Below are 15,952 nucleotides of genomic sequence, written 5' to 3'. Positions count from 1 at the left end.
ATAAGTACATGTATATTTATATAGAGTAAAGTTTTGTTGGGTTATTTTTGTGGTCCTCCGACAACTAGCGTAGAACAGGTACAATTGCTGCATGACGTGACAGGGCTAAGAGACAATTGGTAATTGACTGGACACACGGATGTAGAAAAGGGCTCTCATACCATGAAAAATCATAAATGTCCTGGAACCCCTACCAGCCCTAAATGTTGTTGATGTTATTTTCTCAAAGTAACCTCAGCGTCTACATCGTGTCAAGCTGCGAGTCCACTGAATCGAGGTGCGATTCCGCCACGTATAGTTTGGTGTCAATCTGCTTCGGTATAGGTTCAATCCTAGTGTTGAGTTCACGTTCGACCATGACAAGGTTGTCACGGTCCTTCTCAGTGATGAGGTTTACGGCGATACCCAGGTGGCCGAATCGACCAGATCGGCCGATACGATGCAGATACGTCTCTGTATGGTGTGGAAAGTCAAAGTTGATAACGACGTTCACTCCCTGAACATCAACACCGCGGGTGATCAGATCGGTGCAAACGAGGTTACGACATTGACCTTCACGAAAGTCGTGGAAAACTCGATTGCGGTGTTGTTGCTGCATCTTCGAATGAATATAATAGCATGAATAACCCAAATCAGTGATCTTCTTCGCCAGCAGCTCGACGCGCTGCTGTGAATTACAAAAGATAATCGCCTGGTTGATTCGCAGCCTCGAGAATAACGTGTTCAGGCAATGGACCTTTTGGCTCTCATGGACGTACGCATAGTATTGAGTGACACCTTTGAGGGTTAACTCGGTCATCTTATTGATAATTTTACAATCTTTGCTGCAGTACTTCTTAACGAACGACTGCACCTCCATCGGGAACGTTGCCGAGAACAGAAGAATTTGCTTGCGCTTCGGCAGTAGCTCCATCAATTCTTCGGTCGCCTGTAGGAAGCCTTTTGATAGCATCTTGTCAGCCTCATCAAGCACAACCTTATCAATATTGTCGCAACAGATGTCATTGTGTTTGAGAATATCGAGGGCACGGCCCGGGGTAGCTACCAGCACATGTGCACCATGATGTGCCCGTTTTACATCGTCCTGTACAAGGTTACCACCAATTAACACACCGACTTTAACGAGGGTATGTTTTGCTAATTGCAAACATACTTTAGCCGTCTGCAAAGCCAGCTCACGGGTTGGGACCAAAATTAGAGCCTGTATGCTGTCCATTTTGTCATCTATCGCATTAAGTACTGGAATACTGTATGCACCAGTTTTACCAGTTCCGTTCTTTGCTCTGGCTAGCACGTCTCGGCCCATTTTTGCCATAGGGATAGCCTCTTCCTGAATAGGCGAAGGTTCCTCCCAACCCATTTCAAAAATGCCCATTAGAAGCTCACGTTTTAAACAAAAGTCCTCATAAGATGTGCCTTTCGTGTCGGTAACGTCTGTAGTCCGTACGCGACGATCCTTTGGGGGTACCTTCAGGCCTTTACGCCAGTCCCCATCTTCGATTTGTAGAGCCTTCATCTAGAAAAAAATTCTCATGTTCAATCATCGCTTACGTACCAACTTATTCATTCAATCAGCATAATTCAAAGACAACAGCATGTCTATCATACGTATTGAGGCAGACACGCTGTGGCCGTGACTAGCATTATCGCGCATTCTTATCGGTAGGCCCTTTCATAGGACGAAGCAGTGTTTTGTTATTAATGTATAAACACGAAGTTAATACGTCAAAAAACATCTAATAGATAACACTACGCTGACATTCAGCCTGAAACAGTTGAATGGCCTACTATTTTGGTGACTGTTCTACGATTTACATTTAACGCCTAGGCCAAATTTAATGAACTATTCTCTGTTCCAACGTAAAATTTGTTCTGAAATATTGTCGATATTGAAACGTACCTTGTGAATACCAGTGTCTGTATTAGACTTATCTATTCCACCTTTACATACATAGTGCTCGTTACTCATGCAATCAACTGAATGCGGCGACACTTCGAATCACCAAGAAAACGCTAGCATATATGTACACATGACAATGTGAAGCTCTCACATTGTTAAGGGTCACACTTAAGGTCAATATAATACTCGGCCGACAGGACTTGCTATTCAGTGGCCTACACGGCTGAGTCACTTAGACATTGCTAGATAACCATTGCTCACACATCACTAACCTCGTTTCTTCAGGCTTCACCATTAACTACTACGCATGTTAAGTAATTTACTAATATATTAATGAAGTAATGTAAATAACAAAAAGGACAAAAACACAGCAGGAAAATATCGCTTCATTACCAAAAACCGTTAGAGGATACTCGAAATAAAGATAAATTTCAACTTACATTGCTCTCGTCAATAATATTTGAAGTGGGTGTAACTTCAACAACCATTTTGATCTATGATTGATGTAGAACACTGAAAATTCGATGCACAAAATACCTCATTAGCCACAGCAAATCAGCTACACAGTTTAGCTTACGTGGTTTACGCACACAGAAACCTACTATCCATCAACTAGATACGGCAAACAAACGATAAAATCGATAACTTAAGTCTTTTCTAATATTTCTGCGGAGTCGTACCGGAACCACGTGGCAATCGATAAAAGCTAGAGAAAATCTAAACCAAAAAGCTATCGGCAAATTACACAGAACAATTGCATAGATAAACAGATTCACTGAACGTCAAATAAGGAAGTAGATCTTACACCACAATCACCGTATTGATTCAACGTCAGATCGCTGATTCACCAAACGACTATAATAGGTAGCTATGCACAGGGTCCGCAGGCTCCTCTGACTGAATAGCCAATTATTGAATATTGGCATGGATTAACTTACCGTCTTGCTGCGTTCACGTTTGAAGCCTAAAGACAAATGGCTGATGTAGTAGCGCAATCGCAAGCCGAGGCCCCGAATGGACGCCAAAAACGTCTCAAAATAGAAAGGGAATTAGGATGCAGGCAGGCTATCCAACGTCTGCAACGCATGCAGACGTGTCGCACACGTAAAGGGAACGTATGCGCAGCGCGATCTAACAATCACATGTGACCAGAACATACAGCCAGTAGTTGCACGGGACAAAGAAACATAATAGAATCCACGGCGTTGGGTCCTTCCTACGGCTCGTGGGTTCTAGTAACGTCAACAAGACGACAACGCAACGTCACTCAATTGAGATACACTAGCAATAAGAGGCTCTCTCTGCGTTAACGAAATTTCGATGTATGAATCAAATTGTGAATACACCGCCGCAACAGGCCCCTCATAGATGGAATGCGTCGTAGAAGTATGACAACTAAGCAAAGCAAAATTACATTTGCCAACGTCGTCCGCTCAGAGTACCAATGAAGCGAAAAATGGCCTCTACATATCTATCCTTTACAGCTAGGGCGTTCGACAAGAGCGCTTAATCGCTTACTGACTGAATCCAGCCATCGATGGTAATGGACAAGCAATAAGACAGAAATATTAGGAAAATCGATAAGAGATCTCAACAAGAAGCAACATCGAGATTAGTCTAGAGGTAATAACGAAGCGAATCCTGCACGTACATATCGAATATGTGTAGAATTGCGTAGAGCTGAAATCGGAGGCAAGTCATACAGAGTCGCAAGAAAGGTTGGAGTGGGTATTATGTGGTGAAATAAGAACGTTCCTGCAAATAGTTTAGGAGACAACAAACATTAGGAGTGTACAGAAGAAGGAATATAGGATGCGTTAGAAGTTGTTGAAGGAGCTACTGTACGTAAGGACTAGGCGAGAAACGCGGGTCTATAATAAATTCATCACTACTGATCTTTGTGGAATCCATGAAGGTTACTGCAGCGTTAGCGGCACAGGGTTAGTATGGAACTTGCCGAAAACCAATTAAATCTTGGCGCCTGAAGGCGCCAGCTACATTGAGCCGTAAGCCCATGTGTGGTAGGGTAAAATTACCGATCGCGACAAAAGCCTTGACGATGTTTAGGTATTCTGCTTACGACAGCAATCATTGTTCTAGGTACATAAAGACGCTTAGTTATAACGCGAATCAGCATCTGCAGTAGTTAATTCCGGTTTAATTTATTGCACATGGTCACAGAGCACCGCGTTTTGGGCATTCCACTTTGTAAACTAGCATGAACAGGTAGGTGAAGTTATTAGGCAATAAGGTACCAGGGGTGCGAGAAGTGGCAGTTAGATTTAGTACTGATATATCCGTATATCACCACTAGGTTCAACTGTTGTCAAAATCATCCCTTGAAACCGTAACTTCAAGGTGACTGTCCTGGTGAGCTAAAAGCGATGATCCATCTCAGGGCTTTGCACTGGACGATTCTCGTGGTATTATTCATCTATGGGCTGAAGAAGATAGGAGAAAATACGAGTAAATAGCAACCAAAGTAAACGTACACAAACGTTCACACTTAAGTGGTTGGGCAAAAAGCGTCCGACTAAAACTCCACCATTAATTCCCTAGTATACAAAGAAGGTCACTCATGTCAGTCACAACTATGCTAACTCTAAACGACTAAAAAACTAAAAACAAGAACCAGGCCAAAAGTACACCCGACCCATTTGTGTAGCACAGAATACCAACAAGTACTTATCCAGCTATACCTGTCAATACTGTCTATTAATCCGCTTCCGAAAACGAATCGGCTAGAGAAATAGAAATAGTCCTTAAGGTATTCTGATGGAAGTCCTTGGCACCTGTTATATTTGTTCAGACTTTAGATTAGGCTTGAAAATGAAGATTGCTATAAATCAGACGAGGCACATTTTGGCATTCTCAATAATAAATGATTTAATAACAGGTCTCCCATATTCACCTCGATAGATTTACTATTCGATGCATCATACTTCGACAATACTAGTCTTGGCGGAAGTTATTAGACTGTTAGCAGCGAATCCGCCAGTCTCGACATATTTTGCCGTTAGTGGGTAAAATTTCGTAGTAGCTACTTTGATTTTCTAAAAATAGTAGATTGAATTTACTCTAGGGAAAAAAAGTGAGGAAAGGGAAACAGGGAGAAAATACCATTTCTTTCTCGAAGATCTATGCTCAGAGGTCAAGTTTTTGTTCCTCGAAGATCACAATGCTGTGAAAATTAATCGAAAATTTGCAAATACATTAGCCATAAGGAAACCATGGTACGTGAATGGTGCAAACAGTTGGAGAATAAAAATTAGCGACGAGGTAACCAGGTGTAAGAGTTCGAAGGAGAGGAATGCATTGCCTTAGTCGAGGCGGTTTTTTACGATAGCATAACGTAGAAACTAATGGGCTTTATTTCACATGTTATGTCTAACATGACTTATAACTCAAACCCTGAAAACGCGGAAGCTGCTTAGACATAGCTGCCCTGTGAATTGACCCCAGGCCTGTTGGAAGTGTGCGTGGCGTATATAGTTACGATAGACAAGGCATGGACGAGGAAGTGGCATTGCCCTGGGAAGATGTGAGATTAGGCGATAGTGTTAAGTAGGTTCGAACGTAAGGTAACGGCAGTGATTACAATGGATATCAGAGGCACCTGCTACTACGGGATACTCCCCGAAAATGAAACAAAGATTATGGCCCGCTATATCGAGGTTCACAAGAGACACTCATGGGTCGTTAACACGGCAATCGAAGACGTGTAGTCTGCATATTTGGCGACAACTCAAAACCTCATAGCTGTGCTGTATATGAAGTAACAATAACCAACGTTGGCTTCAACTTGTTTATTCTCGTAATTTGAGTCTATGGAACACGGGGCTTTCTATGCGTTAAAAAAGACAACTGGTGGACAAGCGGATGAAAGGTATATGGCTATACAGAAGCTACCAGAGCGCTGGGGAAAATACCTCTAACACATTAAAAATTATCATTCTAGCCCAAGTCGTTTGCCGGATTCACTTGTAAAAGCCTAATATATTTGCTAAGATTTCTTTATCAGGTTGGTTAAAATTTTTGAACTCACTATATGTTTGCGATACTTAAAAATATTCTTGGATCATACTATAGTTCTTTGAAAGAATTGCATATAAAAGGTAACCCGTATATTCACCTAGTTTAGGCCATATTGAAGTGAAAAAAGTATAATAGTGCATCGCAGATTTTACGCTCCATTGTTTATCTCGGCTTAAATGGCACAAAGATATTACCGAAATATCGTAGATAATAATTATTTCCAGTCTCAATTACCGATTGTACGCTCGACCATTTCGGTTTTTTTTTCACATTTTGTACTACATAAAGCGTCGATCTAACAATGATGCTATTATAAGGAGACAACAGTCGTCTTCTCTAATGCTGTTTTTAGAAACCAAATGTATTGTTGTACTCAAAAAACTATATCTTCAAAACCCAGTGAACGGATGGCTATAGAAAAACTGTAAACACAAATAGGCAAAGACCAGTAGGCAAGCATAGTCAAGGAAAAAGAAGGAGTACGCAGCATATTCGTTAGATTTTTATGCTGAAATCTTTGTAGTTTCAACTTGTAGCAGACGAATGGATCCTTACACGGGAACTTCCAGACTCGCAGAACTAATGATTACAAGACCTGAGCTACTATATGTGTGCCAGTTCAGATTCCCATTATCAAGCCCGTGGCTAACCCATGTAAAAGAATATACCTAGATGTAGCCTGTGTTCTGAGCACACAGACTAGAGCATTGCAGAATTACGTTCCCCCAAGCAGCAGACGATTCATAAAAGAAAAAGTGAACGGCTGACGATTTTCCGTTTATCTGAACCATATCTATCGCACTTAGACTGATGAGTCTGGCCAACATCGCTACTAACCATATTCCTAGTTTTCGCGTTTTGTCTTGTTGTTAACTTACGTCGGGAAATACATATACCACTGAAGGGTTTATCAACAAATTACGGACAACCAACATATTGTTTTCTTGCCTTCACAAGGATATACCTAGAGGTTGATGATTTTCAAAGAGCACGATTGTCGGTGTCGGTATTAAGTTCCGCAAATCATACAATTGCATGGCTTACTTGGAATGATCCTGCGCGCACTAGCAATGCAAGAAAATCTCATTAACTAATTTCGTAGGACTTAGGTCACCATTTTTTTCGACTTGAGGAATTTTACTCACGAACAAAGAATGTAATGAAATAAAGTATACAAACCATTTGAGATACGGTTCCAAGCAAACTAATAGTGCCTTTATAGTCCTGCTTTAACGGTGTTCCTTTAGAATTATTATCTAGATATGAATTGGATTTTCATCTTGAGCGGAACATTACAACGTTAACAGAAGTATACCGATAGTTCACCTTAGCATTAAGCACTCATAGCTTGTGTCATGCTTGCCAATACTGGTTCATTTGGGGTTTCCGCGCAACCCTATTGAATCCAAGTTTTTGTCCTCCAGCTTTCGTCGTCGTAATTGCTCCGCAACCACCATATATAGCTACGGCCAGCAGCGACTCCAGCGCCATTCTACCTTCCTTTCTCGTTTTAGGTCTTCTGATCGGTATTCGTCGGCCTGTCTGTTTGCGCGCACGCATAGTGTAACCAGGGGAGAGGACCGACTCTCAGAGATAGCCTGTGTATCGCTGATCCTCAACTTCAGCAAGAAATACCTTAGCGCTGAGGACTGGTTGTTTTAACGTCCGATACGTTCTATATGCTCGAGCCGGCGCGTGCTCAGATTTCAAACTCCTTGAAATGGCTCATACGCCGCTTACACAGCCCTCTCCCTTACATTGAGCGGTTCGGTGTCGACCCTGCGCGCCTGAAATGGTTCTCTGTGTAATATTATCATCCTCTCGCTCGCGAGACGGCGGGTGCGCTGTGCTCGTACGAAAACACAATGTTACAGCCACCATCTCCCATCCATATCACCAGCAGTGCGTTAACAAAATCATCAGGTTAGTCGTGTTGAAGTGCAGGCGGACCGTGAGCCATGACCCAGTGTTTTCGGCAAGGACGCGTCTGAGTGGACGGTTCGGTGGAAAACGCGCCCATTTTTAGACAGAAACGGATACGGAGCAATACCAATAGACGAAATTAGAATTGTCTCAAATGAGCTTTCGTTATGAAGTTGTTGTTCGATTCAGTACATCGACGGGCTTGGCCAATACAGAATAGCAGACGTAATAGGAAACCAGCTAATTGATTTCAAGTGAGTGTTTTACAGGTGCATGTTTTCTCCATTGAACATTGCATGCTTAGCGTTATTTTAAGCGGCACTGAGGTATAGAAACGGGAAAGAGAGAGGCAGAGAGAGAAAGAGAGAACACAAATGTGTATGATGTCATATGCAGCAGGGGCGATCTTTAATTCTTGTCAGACGAAAAGGTAGTACACAAAAGGTACCAGATGGCCTTATTTTTCAATATAAAGAACAGTGGAACCTCTATATGTGGTCTGGTTTGTTCCGTCGCTTGGCTAGCCTAGACTAGAAGAAAATCGATCTGATTGTGCGATTATTCTTGCCCAAGCCGGGGCTAGTTGATTCTATCTAACTCGAAATATGTTCTTAAATAGGTTAGTTTATGTACTACACTAAATGTGTTTAATAAACTAAATGCTATCAGAGCTATTCCTTCTGTTCTTTTTTCAGTGAAAAAGGTTAGCGAAATCATTAAACGGATAGTTGTCACTCGTGGCAAAGATACCAAAAGCTCACAAAACGTGAACAGCTTGTTTTGAACCTGCTCTAATGATCTAAAGAAAGCCTACATGCTGTACTGGCTTTTTTTTTATATTCTAATCAAATGTAAAAACCTTATATTAACTTTATATACACACATTTTAACACCTTATATTAATAAATCCATCATGTTTTGTTTTAGTTCGACGTCTTCTCACTACACTGATTGCTACAAGTAAATAACTTTACGGGCGCATTTGTAGCCAGGGTTATTACATTTAGCGAAAGTTTGACTAGGCTATGGGGGTAAACATTGTGTTTAGAGAATCTGCGGGCATCGTACTCGTATTTTAGATTTGATGGTTCATCTAAGTTATCTATACACTTGTAGTATCTCTTGAACTCAAAATTAATAGCAAGGCAAGTCGTATATAATGCTACTTGCTTAGCTATGTGTATAATCATTGACAAAAGGCTGCACTCTCTGCTCATGGCCGCCATACGTCAAACAAACTATGCGCAAATAAAGAACGTTAAAGATAAACATTTACCAAACAACTAGGCGTACGTTTGCAGCAGCTGTCATAGCCTAATCATGTATAGTCAACAACAAATTGTTATAATATAATATATATAATGACGTATTTCTTTTGCGGAAGTTGTAAGCCATCTGGATGACATGGCGACCCAAATTGCTCGTCGAGATGGTAGTCACACATTCCTACCGATCGTCCTGATGAAATCCCCAACGCAGACTCCAGTTGTGACTGACCCAGAGTCGACTTCTGTCGTTAAGGAAGAAATTCTCAGCCCCATTCCAGAAATCACCTTTATAAACGCAACTGATACGCACGAAGCAGCGGCGAAACTTGCACCGCAACCACAACAAGTAATTATATTGTTATTAATTACATTACATATATACATACGTATTGTAACCTCTATTTAAGACGTTAGTATTTCCTTTTAACTTCGAGCTTGATGGAGCGAAAATGTTTACCGCAGTCTAAAGTTCACGTTTTGTAGTGCGAGGAAGAGGAGAGGTCAACAATCGCTTACGTTGTGTTTTCCTGGAAAAATATTATATGAAACTTCGAACTACAATCCACTGAATAGTCTATTCCTAGTACTGTTTCAAAAATTATTATCATGTGTTCCCTTTCTAGATTCGCGTTATGGTCCAAATTCCTCCAGAGCGATCACGAAGTCCTCCGTCTACGGCACCAGAATTTTGCGTCGACACAACTAAAGCTATTTATCCAGGTCTTCATCTTGGAGCTACCTTCAGCAGCTACCAAGATTTAACTGTGAGCGTTTGTATAATAGATTGCGATCAGACTATTATCTAACCTAACCAAGACTATAATGATAAAATGATTTAGCTAAAAGGTAAATACAAATCGAATTTTATAATACATATACGCAGGTTTCTCCTTAGACATGTTTAGAATTTCCACTAAAAGATAATGACATGGATATATTGATTGAGAGCGTTGACCAAGAGGAACAAACGACTGAATGTAATTTAAAATATACACATTTTTGCGTTGCTAGGTGAATGCAGACCAAGCATGGATGAGTTTCAGATATCATAGTTAGTCCTCTTTCCCAACCAAAAATGCTAGCGTTTAAGCGTTTAGGTGTATTTGCCTTGCGTTCCAGAACCTCGTGGCTAAATTTCAGATGGCCAAGGGAGTCCATCTTTATGTTCGTTCCTCACGAAAGCTCTACCCTGCGTTAAACCATATGGGAGAAGTCATTCGTGACTATAACCACAGCCTGATCTTCGCCGAAGTGTACTACGCTTGCACCAGGGGTGGACGCCGCTTCGCACGCCGAATCGGTGGAGATGCGGAATTTCGAAACTGTCCATTTAATATCAAAATTCGTCTAACCAGGGACGGCAAACATCTCTACATACGAGATATCTGCCCTGCACATAATCACGTTCTTGAAAGGGTGAGTCGATTTGACTATTTGTATGGAATTACTAAAACTATAAAATGAAAATTGTATATAAAAAAATTTGCTAACTTTTTCAAATTTCCACAATAGACACACATACACGTAAAACGTTATCTATCGTTCTTTTAGCAGATTTATGTTGAAATAACTAGCTATGCTAGCAAGTAGGGCGGTCATCAATTACTAGTTGATGTTGTATCTACATGCTACACGACCAACGTTCTTAGCGTCTTACGTATAGAGCGTCAGCCCGCAAACCATGTTCTGGCATCACTCTCTTTTTGTTTAACATGCAATCCTCTTTTCCGTTTTGTGTATATGTATCTGTATTATTATGATATTATACATTACAAATATCCAAAGTTTTTCTGGTAAGCAATGAACACAGTGCGCTTTTTTTAGGGCGTTGTTCCTAGGCCTGTCACACACGCACCTCAAGCGCTGGACGATATTGGTCAACGACCTCGAATAAAAATCATGAAACCACCCTCTATTTTAACAAGGCATCCTATTATTCACACTCTTGTACGAGGGGAGTCTACATCAGACGTAAATGGCGCGTGTTCACGTCAGGTGATTCTCGTACCAACAACCAGCATACGTAGTCCTCTCACTGGTCAGATGGTCGTCCCTCTAACGGTTGCGCCTGCAGCAAAACCTACTGGACCTACAATGACATCAGTTAGTGCAGCCACTCCCAGCAAGACCGCTGTTGTTGCAAGCGCAATTCGTACTCATGTATCGACAACAACGGTGCCCACTGATGCACGCACACGAATTCATGCTGCAGTGACTGCCATTCAAAACCTAGCTCCCGTGAGAGTAAAGGAGGAACCGAAGGACGTGGATGTAGGGAACAATGACTGTGCGAGCTGTGAGCCTGTGTATCAAGACACTCCATCGCAGGTAGACGACCAGGCATCGTATGTGTTTAAAACGGAGGCGACCGATGAAGTCGTTGAACAGAGTGTGTTCGACGCTGATACAGATTGCGTTATGGAATCAGAAGAGAAGATAGTCCCAGACGATGGCGAGTCCGTAGAAGACGATACAGCAAATGAGTTTTCAGCCGATCTCGACCTTGACGATGAGCAGACAGATGGATCTTCTGAGCTGGCCAAACGTCCGCGAATGACTCGCACCCTGCCATGCCCGGACGATCGTTTCGTTATGTCACGACAAAACATTCTCGATACGATGAAATTCTGCTGCGAATGCGGTACCCGCGTGTCTGAACGCTATTACACCGACAAACCGGACCGGTTAGCTGTGACATTGGTTTGCGAAGAGGGTCACACAGTGGACTGGATATTGCAGAAAATAATACGCAAAAAGATCCCATACCAGGTACGACTATCGGATTTCTTGCCGATGTCAAGTGTTCAAGCTGTCGACGCAGTTCAAAGGTGAAAGTCAAAAATAGTTACTTTTCTTCAAAACAAATCAGTACAACAACGCAAAGATGGTTGCGTCAAGCAGACGACAAGAATACTAATATTTATATAAGACACTCCTGTTTATATGACATGTACAAAGTAATATTAAAGCTCTACGATGGCGTAGTGCAATAATTAGTTACGAGCTTAGCAAACCAGTTTCAATTCAGTTGTATATACGCATTGCTGAAAATCCTCAAGAAGCTTCCTGCAGCCGGAAACGGGTGAATCCGTTAACGAAATGATAGTTATTATGTTCAAAGTGCTTTTCTGTGGCGCGCGTGATGTGTCTGTTCTCACCCCGGTATATTTTCCGATTGTGCTAACTTCAAGTAAGCAAATTCATAAAATATATTAGCATGGGTTTAGTGAGCATCGCTGAGGAATCCCGTATTTATGTGTCACAGGTTTACTCTTTATATGTATTGAACATCATAGGGAGACCTGCCACTGTAATGAAACATCATTCTTTCATGGTAAATCCTTTACATTTATCGCAAGCATAGGTATTCTCCAGGGACTCCATTCACCGTCCTAGCATGATGAAAAGACTGTTATGCAGTAACGCATCGTCGATATTCATGGTTAGATTAGAGTTTTTATTCGTAGAACATCTGTAGTAATATATATATATATATATATATATATATATATATATATATATATATATTGTGTGATACAATTACATATTTTGTTTCCAGCGAAGATAATATAACCAAAGGCTGTTTACGTGCTTGTTTTTGTACCATTTCATAGCAAATTAGGTTGACTAGCAGAATGATATAACGCTATTGGCTCGTTAATTTATATTGCGGCAATGACAATGGGGTTAGCATTTAAAAATAAAAGTAAAGTATCGGTCCATTAAACTCATGCTACCTGAGTGAATACATCGCAGAAATGTTTGATTGTGTGTTTGTTAGTTTGCGTGGTATACGATCAGGTGTTGCGCAAACGTTCCAGGAATATCGTAGGTAACTTCTGCATTCTAAGTAACGATAGATCGACATTGAGAATCGGCAACGATGTCCCATTTAGACACAAGAATTACCTGTTATTCTGATCACAAAACCAAAAATGAAACCCAAGAATCTGTTCTTATTATTAACTTAATTCAATGCCGTACTATAAGCATATTTGCTTTAAAATGGGTCCATATCAATGCATCGCTATGTCTATGTATATCGAATCGTACCTAGGATCTCCTGGTTCTAACCTACAATAAATTTTATTTATAAGAAAAATAATGACATTGTTTTTTTGATCCGTTTGAAAATGATGCTGCACGGCTACGGTACACTAAAACTTCATATTCTACAGTTTCATATATACACAAATTGACGCATTTGTGTTGTAATTGAGGTGCCTGAACGTATCGGGGTCTCGCTGGCACAAACATGACTACTTGCATTATATATATCCATAGCGCACTTTGCTAAAAGGGCCTGATTTTTTTTTCATTTTACTATATCAATGGTATAGTACAAAAAGCTGCAAAACATGGTACTCTCGTCTCTGATCTTCACAAGCTCTTTCTAAGACGGATGTGTTTCTGATTTTTTTGAACTATTGTCAGCTCAGTAGACAATTACTCAATCTCACACACAGCAAAACTGTCTTCTGTGCACCCTTCTCAGATAAATTCACCTTGGGTGTTGCACAGCACGCAGTCGATATGAAGATTTATGGAGGAATAGACTCCCCGAATCAAAAAACTTTCATATTACGTAGGCTGACAAATCTCAAGAAATGATGCTCCGAACCAAAGCTTAAATGATTTACTGCCAACTGTGCTCCCACGCATTTTGGGCAAAGCGATTCTCAATAAATGCTTTCTATGAAAAGCACTTGATCAAAGATGAAAATAGCGATCATGTATTTTATGCTCTGACTTTAGTGTCGTTTAAGTATGGAATACAAAATTTTCTATGGCGATTCCAATGATTAGTGACCCTGTGATCTACGGTTTTTTTAGTCTACAGATTTATCGATCGTCTCTCCTTTTTAATGTGCGAGCATTTTGATTTACAGAATGACAGAACGTCGATAGAAAAAGTGAAACCCATCTTTGCCAGGGAAAAGCTCATGGGCTCCCGGTAGGTTTAAGAGGCGCAATTTCTGACCACCTTTTTTTATTTAAGAACGTTGCGAACTTCGAAAAAGCACTTATTTTGTATTTTGCTTGTATTGTTTTTTTTTGTATTGTATTTAAGATTGCATGTCCCGCTGCTAATGCTGAAAGGAACGCCTCACCTAAACCCGCTGCTCTTAGAGAAAGTATTAGTAAACTATTTCCGTTTTGTATTAGCCGTAGGCTACAAGGGGGTCAACTCCTAAAAAGATGTAATGCTGTTTACGTTGAATAAAACATTGTAATATACAATATATACTAACTTATATTGTGCACATGGAGGTCCTCTTGATTTTTACTTTGATTTTAATTAGCGGTACAATATGATGAAACCCCTGATATACTGGATTTGCAAGGTATCTTCTCTCTAGTGAACGAGATATTGTTCTATGCAGTTCTTTAACAATGCCTATTTCAATTAGGGCACGACGATAAGAAATCCTATGCTTCTAGGCCTCTACGTATCTGTACATATACGCTTTTATCATATCAAAAAAGCTCTAAGAATTACCGTACATTTTGTGTGTCGGCCTGATCTAACGAAAAACCACAACGGCTGAAATGACATATCTTCATGATTTTAACGCTGACTGTAATGACAATAAACTTTTTTAACTGGCTACTTCAACAGGGGGTAAAAATTTGTGAAATTCAAATATAAAGATCATTTAGTTTTTCTTGCTATATTTAAAACAGACAAAATCACTTCTATAATGGTGTTGAATGTGGCACTTCCAATGTTGATTGGGTCAGGATGAGATGACTGAAATCGGACAGTAAGGATAATTGCAAGCAAGCGTTAACTTTGCTAAGCTTTGAGAAAGATTTAAGGCACCCACTCCAAAAGCTAACAGAATTGTGCTGGAACGTTCAGTACCCATACGTAATGCGGCACATGGGCTAGAAAAACCGAGTATTTATTTAAGCCCAAGCAATTAGCCAAGACTGTGCAGGTTTTGGAGCGCTATTTTTTGTGTACTTGCAGGTGGCTTTGCGAATGAGCTACATATATAATCATAAGGAAAAATAATAGGATGGGACAAGAGTCACTGTCTTGTCCAGGACCATTTGTTCCACCGTATATATAAATATATACTTCGAATAGATTTATCTATAATAATAATAGTGGTCGATTTGAGTATATCAGGTTTGATATACTCAAATCGACCATTATTTTTAACCAAGCAGAAGGATAAACATGTGTATATGGTGCAATAAGGTACAACAAAACGTTTGTCGAAAAAGGCGCGATAAATTTTCTGAAAAGGCGTTCGCTTATGAACGCGAGGATTGTGTTTTTTCATATGTATATATTATAATACTGTACATAACACGTTAGTGTAATACAACTGAATACAAAATCAAGTGAATAATATATTAGTAATCATGTTTTTGTTATCTTATGTATATATATATATATATATATATATATATATATATATATATATATATAGCAAATTCTACTAATTATTGACTAGATTGAATATAAAAATTGCATTTCGATGTCTGAGCATGATTCCAATTGAGTTAGGTAACTACTAATATTCTATAATATAACGTAACTTTTGAAGCACTAAATTAATTGCCCATATATCAACACGCGACAGCGGGCGAATCAGCTTTCTAACTTTGAAGCTACCGGAACGACTACTAATCGTTGTCTTAATGTTATTTAAAAATAATTCTAGATGTTCTACAAGTTTTCTATATTTTACACAGCAAGGCATGCGAGATAAGTTTGCTGTTGATACTACTATAAGTTAAAGCACTTCCAAACACAAAGTGTCTCGTCGATTATCATTAAGAAATACTATAGAATAATTGTAACGTAATCACA

At 40.0% G+C, this 15,952-nt stretch overlaps 2 protein-coding genes across 10 annotated transcripts in view; one reads left to right on the top strand and one right to left on the bottom strand.

Moving 5' to 3' along the window:
- Window positions 1-128: 128 nt before the first annotated feature.
- LOC111264892 (putative ATP-dependent RNA helicase DDX6) lies at window positions 129-2,930 on the bottom strand. Of its 2 annotated transcripts, none has more exons than XM_022841136.2 (3): window positions 2,839-2,930; window positions 2,341-2,413; window positions 129-1,516 (listed from the first exon to the last, which is right to left on the bottom strand). In XM_022841136.2, exons 2-3 carry the CDS (start codon window positions 2,386-2,388, stop codon window positions 242-244), a joined length of 1,323 nt encoding a protein of 440 aa, XP_022696871.1. In that variant the 5' UTR covers window positions 2,389-2,413; window positions 2,839-2,930; the 3' UTR covers window positions 129-241. The 2 variants fall into 2 exon arrangements, with proteins under 2 accessions (XP_022696871.1, XP_022696872.1); XM_022841137.1 differs by lacking the exon at window positions 2,839-2,930 and adding an exon at window positions 2,706-2,730.
- Window positions 2,931-3,800: 870 nt separating this feature from the next.
- The window catches only part of LOC111264890 (uncharacterized), a 22,829-nt gene continuing 10,677 nt past the window's right edge, over window positions 3,801-15,952 (top strand). For 2 of the 8 annotated variants that reach the window (XR_002683142.2, XR_002683143.2), the window contains exons 1-6: window positions 3,808-4,126; window positions 7,450-8,112; window positions 9,243-9,472; window positions 9,750-9,890; window positions 10,246-10,542; window positions 10,951-12,316. Coding sequence is in view for 5 of the 8 variants with exons in the window: in XM_022841125.2 (XP_022696860.1) it covers window positions 9,263-9,472; window positions 9,750-9,890; window positions 10,246-10,542; window positions 10,951-11,954; window positions 14,198-14,321 (1,776 nt within the window). In the remaining 3 variants the exon portion in view is untranslated. Of the gene's footprint in view, window positions 4,127-7,449; window positions 8,113-9,242; window positions 9,473-9,749; window positions 9,891-10,245; window positions 10,543-10,950; window positions 12,317-14,015; window positions 14,391-15,952 lie in introns of those variants that run through there. The other 6 variants (XM_022841130.2, XM_022841125.2, XM_022841128.2 and 3 more) reach the window with 6 other exon arrangements.

Source organism: Varroa jacobsoni, unplaced genomic scaffold (assembly GCF_002532875.2).
Source record: "Varroa jacobsoni isolate VJ856 unplaced genomic scaffold, vjacob_1.0 scaffold_910, whole genome shotgun sequence".
In the NCBI taxonomy this organism is placed as follows: domain Eukaryota; kingdom Metazoa; phylum Arthropoda; class Arachnida; order Mesostigmata; family Varroidae; genus Varroa; species Varroa jacobsoni.
This window is presented reverse-complemented; position numbering and strand designations above follow the sequence as displayed.

Excerpts from the sequence above, each read along its gene's own strand:
- LOC111264892 (XM_022841136.2), bottom strand. The coding sequence starts at position 2,388 with ATGGTTGTTGAAGTTACACCCACTTCAAATATTATTGACGAGAGCAAT. Across the intron at positions 1,517-2,340 it reads ATATTATTGACGAGAGCAAT|ATGAAGGCTCTACAAATCGA; the intron begins GTAAGTTGAAAT and ends ATTTTTTTCTAG.